This window comes from Neolamprologus brichardi, chromosome 14, assembly GCF_056152115.1.
Source record: "Neolamprologus brichardi isolate AB-2024 chromosome 14, ASM5615211v1, whole genome shotgun sequence".
Lineage (NCBI taxonomy): Eukaryota > Metazoa > Chordata > Actinopteri > Cichliformes > Cichlidae > Neolamprologus > Neolamprologus brichardi.
Genome location: NC_142117.1, coordinates 1450212 through 1470857, shown reverse-complemented (window position 1 = coordinate 1470857; position 20646 = coordinate 1450212). Strand labels below are relative to the sequence as shown.

The 20646-nt window shown below is 42.8% G+C and overlaps 2 protein-coding genes across 3 annotated transcripts; one reads left to right on the top strand and one right to left on the bottom strand.

Annotated features, from left to right (window-relative positions):
- Positions 1-10375: 10375 nt before the first annotated feature.
- On the top strand, positions 10376-13265 carry LOC148098695 (acyl-coenzyme A thioesterase 11-like). Of its 2 annotated transcripts, XM_087850583.1 has the most exons (7): positions 10376-10572; positions 10778-10897; positions 10969-11107; positions 11744-11799; positions 11908-11974; positions 12970-13053; positions 13128-13265. In XM_087850583.1, exons 1-7 carry the CDS (start codon positions 10535-10537, stop codon positions 13263-13265), a joined length of 642 nt encoding a protein of 213 aa, XP_087706709.1. In that variant the 5' UTR covers positions 10376-10534. The 2 variants fall into 2 exon arrangements, with proteins under 2 accessions (XP_087706709.1, XP_087706708.1); XM_087850582.1 differs by lacking the exon at positions 10376-10572 and having other exon boundaries at positions 10598-11107.
- A 772-nt stretch (positions 13266-14037) lies between these two features.
- On the bottom strand, positions 14038-17621 carry LOC148098694 (protein FAM151A-like). Its single transcript, XM_087850584.1, has 6 exons — positions 17260-17621; positions 16945-17102; positions 14951-15091; positions 14694-14843; positions 14464-14626; positions 14038-14159 (listed from the first exon to the last, which is right to left on the bottom strand). The coding sequence occupies exons 1-6, from the start codon at positions 17322-17324 to the stop codon at positions 14096-14098; spliced, it is 741 nt and encodes a 246-aa protein (XP_087706710.1). The 5' UTR covers positions 17325-17621; the 3' UTR covers positions 14038-14095.
- Between the last annotated feature and the right edge of the window lie 3025 nt (positions 17622-20646).

Here is a 20646-nt window from a genome sequence, read left to right as displayed (position 1 = left end):
CCTAACTATATGCTTTAGCAAAAAGGAAAGTTTGAAGCCTAATCTTAAAAGCAGAGATAGTGTCTGTCTCCCGAATCCAAACTGGAAGCTGGTTCCACAGAAGAGGGGCCTGAAAACTGAAGGCTCTCCCTCCCATTCTACTTTTAAATACTCTAGGAACAACAAGTAGGCCTGCAGAGCGAGAGCGAAGTGCTCTAATAGGGTGATATGGTACTACAAGGTCATTAAGATAAGATGGGGCCTGATTATTTAAGACCTTGTATGTGAGGAGCAGGATTTTGAATTCAATTCTGGATTTAACAGGAAGCCAATGAAGGGAAGCCAAAACAGGAGAAATATGCTCTCTCTTTCTAGTCCCTGTCAGTACTCTTGCTGCAGCATTTTGGATTAACTGAAGGCTTTTCAGTGAGTTTTTTGGACATCCTGATAATAATGAATTGCAGTAGTCCAGCCTGGAAGTAATAAATGCATGAACTAGTTTTTCAGCGTCACTCTGAGACAGGATATTTCTAATTTTAGAGATGTTGCGCAAATGGAAGAACGCAGTCTTACATATTTGTTTAGTATGTGCGTTGAAGGACATATCCTGGTCAAAAATGACTCCAAGGTTCCTCACAGTGTTACTGGAGGCCAAGGTAATGCCATCCAGAGTAAGAATCTGGTTAGATACCAAATTTCTAAGCTTTTCAGCGCCGAGTACAATGACCTCAGTTTTATCTGAGTTGAGAAGCAGAAAGTTAGTGGCCATCCAAGTCTTTATGTCTTTAAGACATTCCTGCAGTTTAACTAATTGGTGTGTGTTATCTGGCTTCATGGACAGATAGAGCTGGGTGTCATCTGCATAGCAGTGAAAATGTATGCTATGTCTTCTAATGATGCTGCCTAGGGGAAGCATGTATAATGTAAACAGAATTGGTCCTAGCACTGAACCCTGTGGAACTCCATAATTAACCTCAGTGTGTGAAGAAGACTCTCCATTTACATGCACAAATTGGAGTCTATTAGATAGATATGATACAAACCACTGCAGTGCAACACCTGTAATACCTACAGCATGTTCTAATCGCTCTAATAGGATATTATGGTCAACAGTATCGAATGCTGCACTAAGGTCAAGAAGGACAAGCACAGAGATGAGTCCACTGTCAGAGGCCATAAGAAGATCATTTGTAACCTTCACTAAAGCTGTTTCTGTGCTGTAATGAGCTCTGAAACCTGACTGAAACTCTTCAAATAAACCATTCCTCTGCAGATGATCTGTTAGCTGTTTGACAACTACTCTTTCAAGGATTTTTGATATGAAAGGAAGGTTGGAGATTGGCCTATAATTAGCTAAGACTGCTGGGTCTAGAGATGGCTTTTTGAGTAAAGGTTTAACTACAGCCACCTTGAAGGCCTGTGGTACATAGCCGATTATTAGAGATAGGTTGATCATATATAAGATCGAAAAATTAATCAATGGCAGAACTTCTTTGAGCAGTTTTGTAGGAATGGGGTCTAAAAGACACGTTGATGGTTTGGAGGAAGTAATTATTGACGTTAACTCAGAAAGATCGATTGGAAAAAAAGAGTCTAACTTAACATCAATGGAACTAAGAGTAGCTGTAGATAATATTACATCTGTGGGATGATTATTGGTAATTTTTTCTCTAATGATAAAAATTTTATTTGTGAAGAAGTTCATGAAGTCATCACTAGTTAACGTTAAAGGGATGGTTGGCTCAAAAGAGCTCTGGCTTTTTGTCAGCCTGGCTACAGTGCTGAAGAGAAACCTGGGGTTGTTCTTATTTTCTTCAATCAGTGACGAATAGTAAGCTGTTCTGGCTTTGCGGAGGGCTTTCTTATAAAGCAACAAACTATTTCTCCAGGCTAAATGATGATCCTCTAAATTTGTGACACGCCATTTCCTCTCCAGATTACGAGTCGTCTGCTTGAGGGTACGTGTTTGAGAATTATACCACGGGGTCATGTACTTCTGATTAGAGACCTTAGTTTTCACTGGAGCTACAGTATCCAGAGTCGTACGTAGTGAGGAGGTGAAATTATTAACAAGATAATCGACCTCTGTTGGGGTAGCGTTCAGATAGCTGCTCTGCTCTGTGTTGGTACAGGGCATTGACGATGATAACAGTGGCTGGATTATATTCTTAAACTTAGTTACAGCGCTTTCAGAAAGACATCTACTTTGATAAAGTCCACTCTCCACTGCTGCGTAATCAATTATTGTAAATGTAAATGTTATCAAGAAATGATCAGACAGGAGAGGGTTTTCAGGAAACACTGTTAAATGTTCAGTTTCTATGCCATATGTTAAAACCAGATCTAGAGTGTGATTAAAGTGGTGGGTGGGTTCTTTTACATTTTGAGAGAAACCAATTGAGTCTAACAACAGATTAAATGCCATGTTGAGGCTGTCATTTTTAGCATCTACATGGATGTTAAAATCACCCACAATAATTATTTTATCTGAGCTCAGAACTAAATCAGATATAAAGTCTGAGAAATCAGACAGAAACTCTGTGTAAGGCCCAGGTGGACGATAGATGATAACAAGTAAGACTGGTTTCTGAGTTTCACAGCTGGGGTGGATAATGTTAAGCATCAGGCTTTCAAATGAATTAAAAGTCTGTCTTGGTCTTTCATTAATTAATAGACTGGTGTGAAAAATTGCTGCCACACCGCCCCCTCGACCTGTGCTTCGAGATTTCTGGTAGTTAGAATGACTCGGGGGTGTTGATTCATTTAAGCTAACATAATCATCCTGCTGCAACCAGGTTTCTGTAAGGCAGAGTAAATCAATTTGTTGATCATTTATTAAGTCATGTACTAACAGAGACTTGGAAGAGAGAGACCTAATATTTAATAATCCACATTTCACTGTTTTACTCTTTGGTTCAGATGTGGATACTGTATTGTTCTTTCTTTGTAAATGTTTAAGTTGTTTGTTGCTGGTTTTTAGTTTGTTTTTTGTCTTTTTGGAAGCAGACACAGTCTCTATGGAGATGGGTTTTTGGGGGGGTAGCAGGAGGAGAGAAGCTGCAGAGAGGCGTGTAAGACTGCAACTCTGCTTCCTGGTCCCAACTCTGGATAGTCATGTTTTGAGAGGTTTAATAAATTTGTCCATATTTCTAGAAATGAGAGCTGCTCCATCCAAAGTGGGATGGATGCCATCTCTCCTAACAAGACCAGGTTTCCTCCAGAAGGTTTGCCAATTATCTATGAAGCCCACATCGTTTCTGGGACACCACTCAGACAGCCAGCAATTTAAGAAGAACATGCGGCTAAACATGTCACTCCTGGTCTGATTGGGGAGGGGACCAGAGAAAACTACAGAGTCCGACATTGTTTTGGCAAAGTTCAATATTGATTTTAGTGACCTCCGATTGGCGTAACCGGGTGTCATTACTGCCGACGTGAATTATGATTTTATTGAATTTACGTTTACCCTTAGCCAGCAGTTTTAAATTTCCTTCAATGTCGCCTGCTCTGGCCCCTGGAAGACAATTGACTATGGTTGCCGGTGTCTCTAGCTTCACATGTCTGAGAACAGAATCACCAATTACCAGAGTTTGACCCCCAGCGGGTGTGTCACCGAGTGGGGAAAAACGGTTAGACACATGAACGGGTTGGTGGTGTACCTGGGGCTTCTGTTTAGGACTACGCTTCCTCCTCACCGTTACCCAGCCTTTCCCCAGCTGCTTGGGGTCTGCCGGGGAACAGCTAGCGGGGCCTACGCTATCTTCGGCTGCACCAGCTACAGGGGCCTGGCTAGCTAAGGGTGAGTGCAAGGTGCGAAGCCGAGTCTCCAGATCAGTAATCCTGGCCTCCAGAGCTGCAAATATGCTACATTTGTTACAGATATCATTACCGCTAAAGGAGGCCGAGGAGTAACTAAACATCTGACACAATGAGCAAGAAAGTGCAGAAGGGACAGGTGAAGTAGCCATGGTGCTAACGGGTCGGCTACGAGCTAAGCTAGCGAAACAGTACAGAGACAGTGAGTGACAGTGAGTGAATACTTTGGCTATAAATTAGGTAGTGAGTACACAGAAAGTGTGCTTCGGATGAAGCACGTGAAGATTATACTGTGAAAAAAAGAATGTATTTAGAAGTTGTTAATTAAACTGCTAAGCAAATAAGCTACTCAGAAACACCACTGTGTTTGAGCAGGAACAGGAAGTGATACTATACCACAGAGCGAGCGAACACCAAGTGACAGCGCCACCGAATCATGAATCCATGAAAGATTTATTTCACTGAATGTTTCTTCAAAGCTCATTTCAACCTGTTGAAGTCATGAATGAAAGTGCAGACTGAGAGTGGATCACATGATGTTTAAGGTGGGTCATGTGACATGTTCAGTATTGTCACACATGTCTTGATTGTCCCTGATATCATAGCTGCTCAAACACTGATGATTATATTCAGGGCTGGACTGGGACAAAAAATCGGCCCAGGCATTTTGACTACCCATATGGAAAAGATATTTATAAATCTTATAAAGTTTGTATCTGTCTCGTGTGAAACTTGTATGAAAAGCATACAAGAGTGAAAACAGATTTAAGATCCCTTGAAAAATTATATAATGAAACTTGTATGTTTTGGATACTTACTAAAACAATATATGAAAGTAATGAGAAAGTGGCCACTTTCATGAGTAAATCATATAAGGCTTACGTGATTTACTCATTTCTTTTCCATATGGGTAGAGACCGGCCCACCAGGTATTACAGGAAAAACCATAAATCCTTTGAATGAAAACAAACGCTGTTGTCACAGTGATGGACACTGTCTTGTTGGTATATATGTATCAATCTAATAAACTTAAACCTACACCATCCTCCCTATTCTGCTGTTCTAAACAGTACCTGAAAGTAGACTGCTTGGTGGAGTTAACCTCCTGAACTATCTACAACACATGGTGAAAACCTGAAATTAAGACAGAGAAGACTAGAGGTGAGACATGATCATTACTGATTACTGATGACAGATTTAGATATATTTTCATAAACCATTCATTTGCCACATTAATAAACAGCATGGCAGGGCAAAATATTTTTTCTAACGTGGCAACCTTTAAAAAGTGAGAGGAGACAGAAAGACAGGTGAGAAAGAAGAAAAATTTAACTGACTTTTTGATGGCGTTTTACACACAGTACTGGTGCAGTATCTAGAAAATGTGGGAAAATACTGGCAAAATCAGCTGATCATTGATCAGTTTCATGATTGAAGTAGAAACAGGAGAGAATGAGAGAAGAAGAGGCAGCTGTGCAGCAAAGACAGAATAAATCGCGCAATATTTTCTCTGAATACGAGACCATTCCGTTTTTTACGGGACGGTTGGAAACTCTAATAACTAACCTTATACATAAAATAGGATAAAACAAGTTCAACATCAATAACATCATAGCACCCGCCCAGCAGTATATAAACTCCACAAAATATGAATAAAAACAGACAGGAATATTATTCCAGATTAAATAAACTTAAAAAAAACTTTAACTTTAAATATTTTGCTCTTCATAAAAATATATCCTGTCAAAATTATGCAAGTTAGAAATATGAACATGCTGCCAAAACCCCAGAAAAAATAAATGAAAGCAAACACAAGGTTGGAGCCGCATGTAGACGGAGCTGGGCGTTGCTGCAGGGGTGGAGCTAATAAACTGTGCGGGCCGTTCAGTGTCGTACTTTCCCTGAGTGCATCATTACACTGCAGCTCCACCTGAATCTGCACAGGTGCAGCAAAGTGCGCTGACTTGGTTCAACATTACTGCAACAGGGAAAGTGAGGCAGGCTGCACTGGTGCATTAGTGACATGACATCATACATGTCCATGAACTGACAGGTTTCCTTGCTGAGCTCAAAAACTCTGAGAACTTTTATCCCAACTCAGCCAGCGGACCTCTGTATGATGAGGAATGTCGGCAAACTCTGAATCTATTTCCCACATAAAAGACTGAAACTGACGGTGATTAAAACTTTTAGCTCAGATAAAATTTACGGTCTGCGTTACGGTGATCATTACATGCTCCATTTTTAGGACTTTACCACACAGCGTTTCCTGGTGTGTGATGCAGTGATCTGCTGTTAACTCACCGGTACAGTTCTCCTGCATCTTTACTCGCATCCTGCTGACTAGTCCGCTTTTTTCACCGCACAACACCGGCGCTCCATCTGTTGTAAGTCCAACAAGTTTGTCCCAGGACAGTTTCATGTCGTTACACTTTGACATGCGTTTTAAAAATGTTTTTTCCTGTCGTTGTCCCGTATGGAACGCCAGGACTGCCATAATGAATTAATTAAATACACCATTAAATAATTAATTAAATATGGCAATAATTAATTAAAATTGGAATTAATTAATGAAATAAATAGTTATGACACATGTAATTAATTAATTATGTATTTCACATTTTAATTAATTATTGAGACATTTAATTAATTATTTAATGATATATTTATTTATTTCATTTTGGCAGTCCTGGCGCCTGGCTCTCATCTTGAATTAATTTTATCTGTCAATCTCACCCATCAAACACAGGGGGCGGGGTTAACGCTGCCCATGCAGCTTCTCTAACATTTGATTGGTTGCCGTGCAAAGTAAGTCAAAACAGGTCGATCCTAGATAATCGATTGCTTGTGTAGACTTGGGGCAGCCAGGTATCCCAGAATGCATTTCAAATCACAGGCAGCAATGGTGGTGGTGTAGTTTTAAAATAGCCCGTTTTTCTGTCACCAACTACACTTTTAACAGTGTTTTAGCCGCGAATGTCGCGCTGTAATCTTCACATGTCTGGTCAGGTTGTCAACATAGAACATGTTTGTGCTCAGATGTTTTCAGAGATTTCAGTAGCTCTGCTAACAGTCAGCATGCAGAGTGCACTGAGGGGGTTACGTTAACCGGTTTGTTTACATATTCCACTCTCCGTGTTCCACATGTTGCATTCGCAGATTCTCATTTTCACCGAACGATCGTCTCTTTCCACCTGCTCTTGTGTCTCTGTGCTTCTGTAACATAAAGAACGAGCTGACATTTTTCTCATGAAACCAGCGATCAGCTCAACAGGCCCTCAGTTTACCTGCATGCATCCTCCTCCTCACCTGTCAGCTGTTTAACACCTGCTGCTAATTCAAGAAACACGCCCACGTTACCTGGTGATAGTCACAGTTTAACTGGGCAGCCGGTGCTCGATATTACGCAACGTCAGCACATTTTTCTGCACAAGATAAGTAAATATAGTTTTTCCCGAGCGCAGAGCTGCTGGAGTTTGTTTCCCAACAGAGCACTTTATAGGCGAACCCACTTCCAATCACCGGCACAGCTTTGAAACCTCACCTGAGTTTTAGCTCTCAGTGTTAAACGCTGGACTTAATTCACTCAGGTTTTGTCTGTCGGGTCACGTTTACTTCGCTGTTTTATTTACAACTGAGCAAATCGGTTTGGCTGAGGTTAAAGTTACGTTTCAGAACTGCACAGTTTTACAGACGTTTAATGGTTCACTGGCACATGTGTTAGACTGAACTATTCGCTTTTCTTTATCTGGTGTGTTTTGGATTTAACAGTGAATTTTGAGATTAAACTGACTTTTAAAATGTTTTTATACAAAGAGGAAAGAGAAGGCGCATTTCCACCGAGAGGAGCAGAGTTTCCAACTACATGTTCATAATGCAGACTGCAACCTGGACAGAAATATTATATCATCTGTTTTTTAATAGTTATTCTAAGCACCAGCGATCTGTTAGAATTTTTAGAGTTTACTTAACTAAAAATAAATGAGGTTAACATATAATTTGTGTGATTTTTTCTCTCTCTCTCTTTTTATTCATTTATTTATTTTTTTGCTTTTTCAGTCATGTTATGTTTAACTGTAAAGGTTTGTTACAAACTATGAAACACATGGTGCAGACTTCTGGATGTTAGAAGAAAACTAATACTGCTCATGAATGAGACTAAAGGCAGGAAGGTGTCCTTTAAAACTAAACATGTTAGTAGGACCTCCCTATTTATATCATAGTTTATGAAATAGCACGTGTATTTCAGTAATAGCTACTGATTTCAGTGTAGTGGTGAACAGTCACACAGCTCACGTGGGTGTTATCTGTGATACTCCTTAACTATAATTTATCCAGGTTAACTTCAGTTAACTCTGAGCGGCTGGATCGACGGAGGTCAGACAACAATTTTACATGTATGATCTTAAAACAGGACACAGCCATTATCCGTCCTGGCCTCATATCAAATGTGAACGCAGACTGAGTCTATTTTTGACGTTTGCTTTATATCTAATCTTCCTCTCAAACATTTAAACAGCAGCGAGTCTGCAGCTGAGGGAACACAAACTCAAACTGTCTGAACCGGTTTGCTCGTTTCTTGCGTTCATTTGGTGATTTATTAAATGTATAACTGTTATTCTAATCTGCTGCTGAGTCTCTTACGCTGATGAAAATGCAGAAAACACAGATCACACCTGTTTAACCAATCGCTTTCATTCCACTTTGATCTGCGACAAACTGACGGTTCATCTCTGTTACAGTGTTGTTAGACTGCTATATTTGTGTGTTCTTTATGCTGTAGATGTTCACGTCTCTGGAATAGTTGGCAGTATTAAGGATGATTTTCTGTAAAATCATATTGATATGAGCCGTGAATTATTCGTAGATGACAGTTAGATTAGTCAGCTGGGAAACTCTGTGTTACCTCAGAGAGCTGAAGATATCGTGGACATGCTGACCTCGCTCTGTGGTGTACAGGTCCGTTTACCCTCATGATTAATATTCACAATAAAAATATTAGCCGAACATCATGAAGTCTGTATGTGTGTCATAGTGTCGAACAACCTTTGTACAGTTAAAGCAGTTACTACATGACGGAAACACCAACGTTATCTCTTTTATGCGTTTATCAGGTCACGCTGATGACTGAACAAAAACCCAAAGATCAGCTGTTAATCGAATTTATTTTCTCTCTCTCCTCCTTAAACATGTTTTTAATGTTAGTTATAATTCAGAATTGGCGAGTGAAACACGTAGGACACATAAGAACATCAGGAAATAAAACCCTGATAAATATAACCTCAGTAAAATAAGTCAGTGTCAGCGGGGGTTATTACAGCTGTGTACCGGGGCCTGCGCTTTGTCGGCGGTAATAACAGCTCGACTGCTTGCGAGGCGAGCGGGTCTGTCCCACGCTTTGCCGTGAGACTGGGCAGACATCTCCGAAATCATCGAAGCACTTTTGCAAAGAGGCTGTATCTTGACAAACCGACCAGACACATGAAGATTAAACCACTACATTCTCAGCTAAAAAAATATTAAAACTGTATTTGGTGACACACACAAACAGGGTTTTTCAAAGTTCGGTTCTGTTAGTTTCCACATGCTGGTTGTTGTGTGCTAAAAACAATGGCCACCAGGCCAAAGCAATGGTTTTGAGTCGATCAGCGTTAGCCCCGCCCCCTGAGTTTGATGGGTGAGGCTGACAGATAAAATTATTTCATGGTGAGAGCCAGGCGACAGGACTGCCAAAATGAAATAAATAAATATATCATTGAATAATTAATTAAATGTGTCAATAAATAATTAATTAAATGTGTCAATAATTAATTAAAATGTGAAATACATAAATAATTAATTAAATGTGTCAATAATTAATTAATTACATGTGTCATAACTATTTATTTAATTAATTATTTCCTATTTTAATTAAATATTGCCACATTTAATTAATTATTTAATGGTGTATTTAATTAATTCATTATGGCAGTCCTGGCGTTCCATAGAGATGCAGTAGTGTTTTATTTCTTTTACTCCTTTTTTGGTTCAAAACATCAGCTCATGGCCTCCAAACACTGACTACATCTGAGCGTGAACTGAGGTGCTGACGGATGCTGTCAGAGCGATTTGGTTTTGGTTTCTTTGCCAGATCTGTTGTCTGAAGACCAACAAGGAGACCCAACGGATTTACTTTACCAAGTGGATCATCACAGCTTTGCCGTATTGGTCCATTTGATCGACCTTTGTTGTTATTATTCATTTTATTTTCAGTTGTTACAGACGGGACAGACATGACTGAGGGAAGGAAAGGGAGAAAGAAAGAAAAACAGAAGGGGAGAGGGACAGTGAGAAAGGAAACATAAAAAGAGAAAGAAGAGAAAACAAGCAAAAAAAACAGAGCAACATACTAAACACAACACCATCACGTTAATCTAGCTAAGTGTAAACAGCAGTAAATACTAAATACTGAATGTTGTTGTGCAGCACGCAGGACAGACAGCGCACAATGTGCTTTGAAGTAGCAGCAAGAAAGGTGTAGTTTATGTCTATGAACAGTGAACACCTGTGTGCACACCTGTGTGGATCAGCGCGTATGGATCCTACACACAGGTTTGTAAATGAGGCCCAGCTGTTTTACATGTGCACATATATGTGACTGTTCAGTGCATCAGTGTGTCATCGTACCGCTGAGACATGACTGTCAGATCATGCATGAGGTGTGTTTGAATCCCAGGTAAACACATTTGGAGGGCAGATCATGGCCTGGATGGTGAATGTAGCTACAATCGCTGCCAGGTACAGTCACAAACACTTCTTTCCTTCATACTTTTACCTAAAAATAGGATGCATCATTGTGACCTTTGACCTCCATATTGTGATCAGTGTAGTTCAGTCCTGGTGCAGATTAAAGGATCTGTCCAGCTGTATCTGTATGAGTAACCTGAACACGGCGAGCGCGTGGGAGGTCGTGGCCTATTGTCTCTGTGGTCTTTGCTTGCAGTCGTCTGTCTCAGGCTCATCCCACCCTTCGAGCCATCGACATGTTCACCTTCAGAGGACCTTCTCAGGTTGGAGACAGATTGCTGCTGAAGGCGATCGTGAACAACGCCTTCAGAAACAGGTATCCCAGAACACTGGCTCAGCGCTGCAGCTGTGCAGCAGACAGAGAACTGACACGTGTCCTTACTGCAGCATGGAGGTGGGCGTGCGTGCGGAGGCCTACCACGAGGAGGGGCCTAACCGACACATAAACTCCGCCTTCATGACCTTTGAGGTGCTCGATGATGGCGGGAAGCCACGCACATTACCACGGATACGACCTGAACCCCTGGTGAGTTAAGCTAACACTCACAAACGGCTCGTTAGCGTGCTGCATCCGTAAAGTGTCTGGATGTGACGCGGCTGTCTGTGATTGGCTAATAACTAAAAACTCTGTTATTATGAACTCGATTCAAATGTTAAAAACATGTAAATACTGTATTAAATCACTATGATTGTTACATGTTATAAATCCTGTAGGAAAGCACGGTCAGGGGAAAGCGAGTGTGTGCTGGTGGTGTTGTTAAAAAGGGTGGAGCAGTAGATTGACAGTTGGTGTCAGCTTCATTCACCCTGTGGTGAAGCAGTTTGTGGAGATCGTCCTGTAGAATAAAACATGAGTATCATAAACAGAAGGTGCAGAAACACTCGATTAACCATTAAGCCGAAGGCTGAGCAAAGATCAGAGCTGTGAACTTCAAATCATGTTATCAGTCATAAACCCGTCTGATGGAGCGACCATGGTGTCGTTACAGGCTGAAGGGCGCTCGCTGTAGTCGTAGATCGTTATCAGCACGAACAAACACCGAGTAATAACACTCCACTCAGTTTGTAGCACAGATCGGTGTACTGGTCATGAACTGGTGCTGGGAATCTGCCTGCTGTGTTACATACTGGTGCCCTCTGCCTGTGTGGCTCTCATTTACAGGAAGGACAAAGGAGGTTTCAGGAGGCAACAGCCAGGAAAAAGATCAGGCTGGACAGGTACATGTCTCCAAACAGCCCCTAAAGTCTCTGCGTTTACATCAGCTTTTGTTGTGCAGCTGCACAGACCCACAGTGCCATCATCCTGATTCCTGTAACTGTGTTTAGGAAGTACATCATTTCCCGCACGCAGGGGGAGGAGCCTCTGTCTGTTCCCTGGGATCCCACCAACCAGGTGAGGAGAAGCTCCACGCGTCACCTGTACTGCTCACGTTAGTCCACGACTCACGGGAGAGAAGTCAAACCTTCTTTACATACATGTGTATATTACTGTATTACAAATAACAGACAACTTGGCACTGATTGTGTAGGCACCTTGTTGCTAGCAGCTTGTCACAAAAACATCATTAGTTCTCATTTCTGTAGCTGAATCTATAAAAACCGGACATAAAACAGTATTTTTGATTTCCACAGAGCTGCTCATCAGCTGTCGTTGATGATGTCACAGCCTGTGCTTGAGCTGGACACAGTAAACCTTTAATAGGCTCATTTAGTTTCTTTTCACCCACATCAGCATCTCAGCTGTGTGTCGGTGGTGCGTCGTCACGACTTTTGGGACATGATTTCTGTTTCTTTCTTAAAGGATGTTCAGTGATTTCATTTGTTTGTTCCACTGCAGTTTATATGTCAGTGTATGATCTGAGCGAGCAGACCTCAGCGTGTTTGTGTCCCACTTAGCTCCAAAGCTGAGCCACAGTCAGACTCTCACCGCGCCTGCAGACTGATTTAGTCGACAGGCCGACGAGTCGCACCGCTGTGCTTCACCTTCACTGCAGATGAGAAATAGTGCTGCAGCAGTTTGTCTTCATTTTGCACCCTTAATACTTACACTGTTCCTTCTCTCACCAACCAATCACAGCAGATGGCCCCGCCCCTCCCTGAGCCTGGTTCTGCTGGAGGTTTCTTCCTGTTAAAAGGGAGTTTTTCCTTCCCACTGTCGCCAAAGTGCTGCTCATAGGGGGTCATATGATTGTTGGGTTTTTCTCTGTATCTATGAAGCGCCTTGAGGCGACTTTTGTTGTGATTTGGCGCTATATAAATAAAGTTGAATTGAACTGTTGGACGGCACTGAGTCATATATAATAAGTAGTATTTGAATGGCGGGAGGCGGCCTGCTAACGCTGAGCTCTGGAGATGAGTTTGTGGTGTTTCCTGTGTTTGTGCTTCCAGGTGTATCTGAGCTATAACAACGTCTCAGCTCTGAAGATGCTGGCAGCCAGAAGCAACTGGCGCCTGAGCTGTGAGAAGGACCAGGTATGTGCTTCTCACTAATGAGCTGTTTGTTTGTGTGAGTCTGCCCCCATCGGTGCTTTATGTTGTGTTCACAGGTTCAGCTTTACACCCTGGAGCAGAAGTCCATGCTGAGTTTCAAGATTGAATGTGAGGTGGACGTTCCTGCTCACAGAGCCTTTGATTTACTCGCTGAGCTGAGCAACAGGCCGAGCTGGGACTCGCATTATAAGTAAGACTCTGGGACTCGTCTGTTTGACCTTTGCTACGATCAGCGGTTTCTGTGCTTCACAGCAGCAGTCGCTCGGCCCTGTTTCTACTCGCTGCCTCGGTATTGTTCTCCGATTCCAATGATGGACTTTTCTGAGAGTGACAGTGACAGTGCTCAGCTTCCCCTGGAAAGGGAGCTGAAAAGGAGGCGTTAACTCACTGTTGAGAAGATCTGGGCCCCCATTCCATCCTGGCTGTGGGACACCGGACCTCACCTTCACCCTCACAGCACGTCTGGAGAGAAGTTTATAAGTGCTCTTTAGACTCGGACAACCAGGTACCAGGGCGGCGTCTGTGGGGCCACAGCTTTCACTCCATTTAGAAATGGAGTGAAAGCTGTGGCTGCTCCTCAGTAGGACTCGAGGGTGTGTGTCCAATCCTGTGTGTGATATTCACAGGATCTCAAAGTGTAGCTGATGTGAGGAGGGCAGCTTCCTTGTTTTTGCAGATGATGCAGTCATGTTGGCTTCATCACAGTCTGACCCTTAAAAGGACTGGATGGATGGTTCAGAGGCCGTGGTTCTCCGGTGGAACCTCGGGGCAGGAGTCTACCCCAAGCGAGGGTTTTTAATACGTTGGATTGTCAGGTAGAGCACGAGCTGTTTAGTGTCAGCAGTGATGTGGAGTTTTGATTTACAGCTCCATCTAATATGCCAAGTTGAAATTCTTCTTTGAATTCTCTCATAAATGTCAGTTCAGGATTCCTTGAGTGTCTTCCTGTTTCTGACAGGAACATTCCCAGAGCCTCGTCACATGCCTGCTACAGTGGTTCAATGGGATTCTTACTGTGAGCATGCTATACCTTCCATCCAGGAGACAAAGTCACATCTGGAAACTTGTCCTGAACGAGCTCCAAAAACCTGAAAAAAGAGGGAGACATGGACTGATTCTTACGTAGCGCTTTCCTGCTCTCCCAAGTTCTCCACACCACACTCACCCAATCACTTTCTTCTAAGCTTTTTAGTGCTTCCTAACTACATTCATGCTGAGATCGGAGAGCAACCTGGGGCTAGTATCATGCCCAGGGACACTTGGCATGGAGACTGGAGGAGCCAGGGATCGAACCACCAACCTTCCGATCAGTCTTTAGATGTTAGACATTTTCCCTTCCTAACTCTGAACTCTGTCCGAGGGTCTGTGTCCGGTCTAGCTAGGATTTCATACCCGCTTCCATTGACTGGAGCTACAAAGCTTGGGACGTTGGGGCCTCTGAGGATGTCTGCATTCAGCCACACAGGTCTGTTTATTCCCTTGTTGCTTTCCTTTTGTTTAAGCAGGTCCAGTGACAAACCCACTGATTCCAGAGCCTTAAAGTCCAACTTGATGCCTGCAAACAAACACGCCTTTAAAAACTGATCTGATGGATGTTCTGTGGAGACAGCTCTGATCTGTACCTTTTCCAGAAGCCAGTACAGCATCTAACCATTCGTCGAGAGTGTTGTCACTATATATGTCGGGAGGGTGTGCCATGATCGGCACTGGCTTTTCATCAGGGGTCCCATAACCCATGAGAGTGACGTCAGCTTCCAAGATCATGGTGTCACCTGAAAAGATGACAGGAGGCGGTGTTTTGTCTGTACCTGACTGTAGGTTCAGGCACCAACACCATCAAATAATGCAGTGTTGTCTGTGTGAGTTTGGGTGTTTTTACCCATGAGCGCTTTGTACATGTCCTCCTTGCTGTTGGCTCGGTGAAACCACGTAGCCAAAAGACCGTCCGCTTCACTGATGTTCCCCGTCTGCACCAAGTACTCCAGCATGTCTCCACCAGAGAACGAGGCAGAAGAAGGAGCTGAGGGACACGATTGGACAGCAAGACAGTGACAGAGTCATAGGTACGTAGTCCCTGTCACAGCAGAACTGGGAGCTTTCAACTCAAACAGCCGACGGTGTGTTTTTGGGGAGGCTGCTCTTTGTTGGGAGAGCAGTTTGTTTAAAGTTCATTCATTTCTTCAGCTTAAAGATTCTGTTTAAACCCATCCCTGTCATAGTCACACAGTCAACTCCAGGTCTCTGCATATAATTATATCCTTTCTTTTTTGTTTGTTGCCCAATAAAGACGTCGAAATGCTGCTTTGTGGAAAACCTGGTGCCAGACTTGAATTTTGATGGTTTGTGTATGAACTCTTTGTTTGAATGACATCAACCCCAGGCTCAGAAAAAGTGTAAGTGGTCTCAGTGTTTTTGACAGTAACAGCCCTGTGACATCATTTAGCCATCAGCAGGTTATCAGGTTCATATGGATGTAGGTCCAAGTGCAAAACACCCCATGTTTTGCTATTTTTACATCAATATAATAATTCTACAAGATAACAGCTACAGTAGCCACCTCTTATTTCTTTATGTTTTCCTAGGAAAATACTAAATGGGAGCAATGTATGAAACATGCAGCCTGTACAGGTCTAACGAGCTTCAAAGATTTGGTCCAAACAGCCTAACCTGTCTCACACGAGCTCTCGTCTCTTTGGGAATATTTAACCTGAAGCTCCAGGTCCAGTGTGGCCAGTCCACAACAATGACCCACTGTGTGTTTTTCTATCATGATATGCTTTTACTGCACTGGCAGTGTGTTTGGGATTGTCAGCATGAAGCCATTGTGAGACAGATGGGATTTGAAAGTCTGCACTGGCTTAACGCTGCAGATACTCATGAAGGCTTTTTTCTTAGTGTCTTTTTTAAAGAAGCTACTGTCACATATTACTCAAAGAGACCAAGGTCTAATAGCACAAAACACATTGTGTAACATTATCTTTGTTACATTTCATGTCAATTGATTCAAAAGTCACACAGTTCAAAGCAGCCGTGTACTTTTTGTCCACATGACTGTGGTCCTGTCATAAGACCAGAAGCCAAATGATGAGCACTCATGCATCATGGCATTGCAATGAGCTGCAGTATGATATCAAATGAACTTTGATCACTGTAACCACTGATTTTAGCAGCAGCAATATAAAGTTGTGATGCTGACACAGCGAGTATTTAAGTGTCACGTTTGGAGAAGGCCCACTGCTGGAGGCTGCAGCACCCTGTGAAACCCTGCAACACTGTGGGCTGTTTCACCTGTGCAAAGACATCTTACTGTCACTGTACACTCAGGTGAACTCTACATGCAGTAGGTATGTATGTCACAACACTGCCAGTCGTGAACTTTGACCTTCCATTCGACTTTCAGAACCACGGCTCAGCCTACAGTCTGTGTTTGGCCTTATTAGACAGACACGGTGAAGAGGAAGGAGGGGGACACACGCAGCAAAGGGCCGCAGGTCGGACTGAAACCAATGTGGTCGCCTGCTCATCCAACTAAAGCACGTCTTTGAGATACAGGTCAAAGGTTAGGTAAAAGCAGTAATGTCACAGTTTACTGATGGTATACATGACAGCAGTTAAAAAATCCTGAACTGAAATATTTGGAAGAACTATGGTGCAAATAGAAAACAAGAAACAAAGCTTTGGCACGTCTGCTCAGATTTGACTGTTGTTCAGATCCAATGCAGAGAAAATGCTTTGAAGAAAGGCCACAGGTGGGTAAAGGCTGCTGCATGGTGATGAGTAATAAATACATTCACTCAGGTACTTTTCATCATCTGGATCATAAAGTTGCATCATTGTTTTATCATTTATATCGTACATATTGTAAAAATGTACCTGACGTCTTAGTGAGCAGCACAACAGGCACAACGATGACAGTCAGCAGCACGATGAGCACAACAGCCACAGACGACATTATCAGCAGTCGTTTGGGCAGCACGCCACGCTTCTTTTGACCTCGCTCCACTCGCTGATCGTCAGCCTCGGGCTCCATCCTGTGGGAATACACGATTAATGCTCGTCTGTCTATTCTGTGTTAGAAGCAGCATTTCAGCATGTTGTAGAGGTTTACCTGAGCTTACACGTGCATGTCTCACAAGTGTACATGCTGCTTCATCTATTTTATTAAAGAGCAACTGATTTGTCTCCAACCTGTTTTGCTTTCCTTCTGATCCTCCAGCAGTTCGTTCATCTCTCCTTTTAGCCTCTCCTGCCATTCTCACACGTCTTTCTCCTCCTGTCCAGGTTCAAATGTCTAAGAAGTAGGAGACCTCAGGGAGCGCTCACTCTTCTTTTATACGATCCTTTATCTCAGGTGCAGAGAACAGTTTTCCTTCTGATAAGGCACACACACTCTTCAGTGTCCACTTGCTGCCTGACGAGCTGTGAAGCTCTTCTGTTATGTAATCTTCACTGTTCTGTTGGAAGAATTGTGCATTACTCCACAGTGCCCCACGGAAACATGGGAGGGATTATGGCATGAACATTTTCACATTTCTACAAACATGTTACTTCCCACAGGTTCGTGTGTCAGCCATCTGTCTCATAGTTACAGCACTGGTTCCCAAACTTTTTCTGCTGCGCCCCCCTTTGTTTTACAAGAAAAATGTAAGTAATCTGCAATAAATTACAGGTAGTAAGAAAATAAACTACTAACTCTTTTACGCTACGTCCACACCTACACGGGTGTTTTTGAACACGCAGCTGTTTCGTCCACGTAAACGGCGTTTCCAATCACAGAAAACTGAGATTTTTTAAACTCCTTTTTGCGTTTACGTGTGGACGAGGAATACAGAGTTCGTCACGCCACGTCAAAGGTATGTGCCTTTATTCACGTCACGCTGTGGCCACGTTATTGTTTACATGAGATGAACTGCAGAATGATAGAGACAAAATACTGTTAATCTGACTGTCTGCAGGTTTTACACACAGTTATTGTCCCTCCATTTACAAAGGCAGAGGAGTCACGCTGTGATTATTTTACATGTAGTTGTTTTTTCCTGTGTAATAATATTCAACATTGCTGTCAATACATTTTTAAAAAAATGCCTCTCTGTGCAAAATGGGTTTAAAAACATAAACAGCTGTGGGATCCTGTTTGTCTGTGATTTAAACAGCCCAGCGCTGCTCCTGATGAAGGGAAAACCAATCCTGCAGGGAGACCTACCTCTGCACTTGTGCAGGTGAAGCCAAAGGGAAGATTTGCTTCACCATATTTTCTAGTCTTTGGCTTAAAATGAAGTTGGTTTGGAAACATATTCAGCGATGCTTCATCTCCTGCTTTGCGTTTCTGTGGGCGCCGTGCTAGCAGTGTCCAAGCGTTTTGTTTTTTTCCCTTTTCATACCGCCCCCCCTGCAATTGCTCTTCACCATCCCTAGGGGGCGGGCCCCACACTGGGAAGGTCTGAGTCTACGTCCACACGTCCACGGGTATTTTTGAAAACGGAGATTTTCCGTTTTCGTTTTAAAAAATAATCCCGTCCACATGTAAACGTAGAAGTGAAGGAAAACGCTGCTAGGAACATGCCAAAGCAGCAGGTGGCACTATATATCTAACCTGCAGAAATGTTGGCCAATCAGAAGTTTAGAAGCCTCGGTGGGAAACAGTAAACAAAGATGGGGCATAGAAGCAGAACCAAGTCGTATGTGTGGAGGGACAGTAACTGTGTGTGTATATGTAAGCATTTAAACACTGCAGAGAGAACAATTAACAGTAACAGTATTGTAGAAATTCATTTCACCGAAACAATAACGTGGCGCACAGTGTGACGTCAAAAAAGGTGCACACCTTTGACGCTGCGTTTTCTGCGTTTTTCTCGTCCACACGTAAACGGAGTGTTCAAAAATATCCACCCTGGCCGGAGTTTTTAAAAATCTCCATTTTCAGTGACCAAAAACGCCGTTTACGTGTGGACGAAAGGTGCAAACGCATAGAAAAATCTGCGTCTTCAAAAATACCCGGGTACGTGTGGACGTAGCCCCAGTTATCTCAAATCTCAAAGGACAGCATTATATTTTTGATATTAACAGTAACTCTGGGCCTCTGTAGAGTGTGCAGCTGATCTCCTCGCTGTCTAAAAATGGATAAAAAAAAACATAAGTTTTGAAGACTATTAAGAGTAGCAGGTGTGTAGCATCGCTAACTAGCTAGCAACCAGCCTCTAACACAGTGCGTATGCTAGCGGCTAATCTAACTAACGAATTAACAACAGAGTGATTTTAGAACTATAAGATGATAAGCTGTGTGTCTTTTTTATAACAGTGACATGGTTGTATTTACCTTAATTAAACGAGTCGTCAGTCGCGATAAACCAGCAAAAGAACTCGAGCAGCCGGGCTACGTAAAAAGTGTAGGGGGCGTGTTTGCGGTCACGTCCAGCGGGTGTGTGGGCGGGAGCGTTACACAGTCGCTCCACCTCAAGTCACTACTGCGCAGACTCTGGCTCCAAATTTTCAAGATGGCAGCCTCCACAAGCGGGATATTTTGGTTTCATTTTTGCACAATGGTAGGAGGCGGGGTCGCGTCGTCCATGTTTTCTACAGTCAATGGTGTGGACATAGTTTGATAGAGTTAGATAGATGTAGTTAGATAGATGTAGTTAGATGTCCACACGTTCTCAGTTCTGCTTCTATGCCCCAGCTTTGTTTACTTTTTCCCACCGAGGCTTCTAGACTAGGCGAACTTAAACCTATTTTATCACGTTACTTTAAACCTTTGCGGCCGTTTTATATACCAAAATAGTGTTTCTCACCCTCGGACGTCTCACTGGTGGTTCAGATCATCAGACTGAATCCCACCGCCGTGGAACAGGCCACCGGCCCAGACCCGAATTCACGTCCTGGGGCTCTCTCCTCGTCTAAGAGGGCTGTCGACAGACTTCGGTGCTGGCTCCCCACGGCGTCAGGAATCAGTGCTGGATCCTGGAACAGAGTCACAGATAACAGTTCTGATGTTTTCTGATCCGGCTACGAAGTACCAAATAATGTCAAGAGATATATTCTAAAACACTTCTTCAGCTGAGAATCAGAGAAACACACATTTTTCTTGCTAGCAAGGGCAGTCACCAGAGCGCACGCACAAGAGTGAGGCTCAGAGACTCGCGCTGAGAGACTGCCCTGGTCTTTATTTATACATCAGTGGGTGCTTGTTCCTTACACTGGAATGTGGAGGTGTATATGTATGTGTGTGTGTCAGAGTGTGACCCCATAAACGACTTCCCTTAACCTGCTGGTCTGGAAAATCCAACAGTTCATCTATATGTAAAAAAGGCACTTAGACTAAAACTGACATAGCTACGTTAATCCTACCGTAAAACAATAAGAGAAGGTACGACCTTTCCCGTGCTCCTAGGATGTGGGGGTGAACGCCAGAGCACTCTGGAATGCACACAAAGCTTTTGCAGACAATTAAGGATCGCACATCCTATCACTACCATATGCAAACTTATATTATTAAAAGATTATACTGACTACTAAGTACAATTTTCCATTGACACCTAGTAAGCTATCGTACTTTTTCCTTTGGGAAGGTACCATCTG

Excerpts from the sequence above, each read along its gene's own strand:
- LOC148098695 (XM_087850582.1), top strand. The coding sequence starts at position 10,709 with ATGAGTAACCTGAACACGGCGAGCGCGTGGGAGGTCGTGGCCTATTGT. Across the intron at positions 11,108-11,743 it reads GGATACGACCTGAACCCCTG|GAAGGACAAAGGAGGTTTCA; the intron begins GTGAGTTAAGCT and ends TCTCATTTACAG. Across the intron at positions 11,800-11,907 it reads AAAAAGATCAGGCTGGACAG|GAAGTACATCATTTCCCGCA; the intron begins GTACATGTCTCC and ends AACTGTGTTTAG.
- LOC148098694 (XM_087850584.1), bottom strand. The coding sequence starts at position 17,324 with ATGGCAGGAGAGGCTAAAAGGAGAGATGAACGAACTGCTGGAGGATCA. Across the intron at positions 14,627-14,693 it reads TGTACTGGCTTCTGGAAAAG|GCATCAAGTTGGACTTTAAG; the intron begins GTACAGATCAGA and ends GTTTGTTTGCAG. Across the intron at positions 14,160-14,463 it reads GCTCCAGTCAATGGAAGCGG|GTTTTTGGAGCTCGTTCAGG; the intron begins GTATGAAATCCT and ends CTCTTTTTTCAG.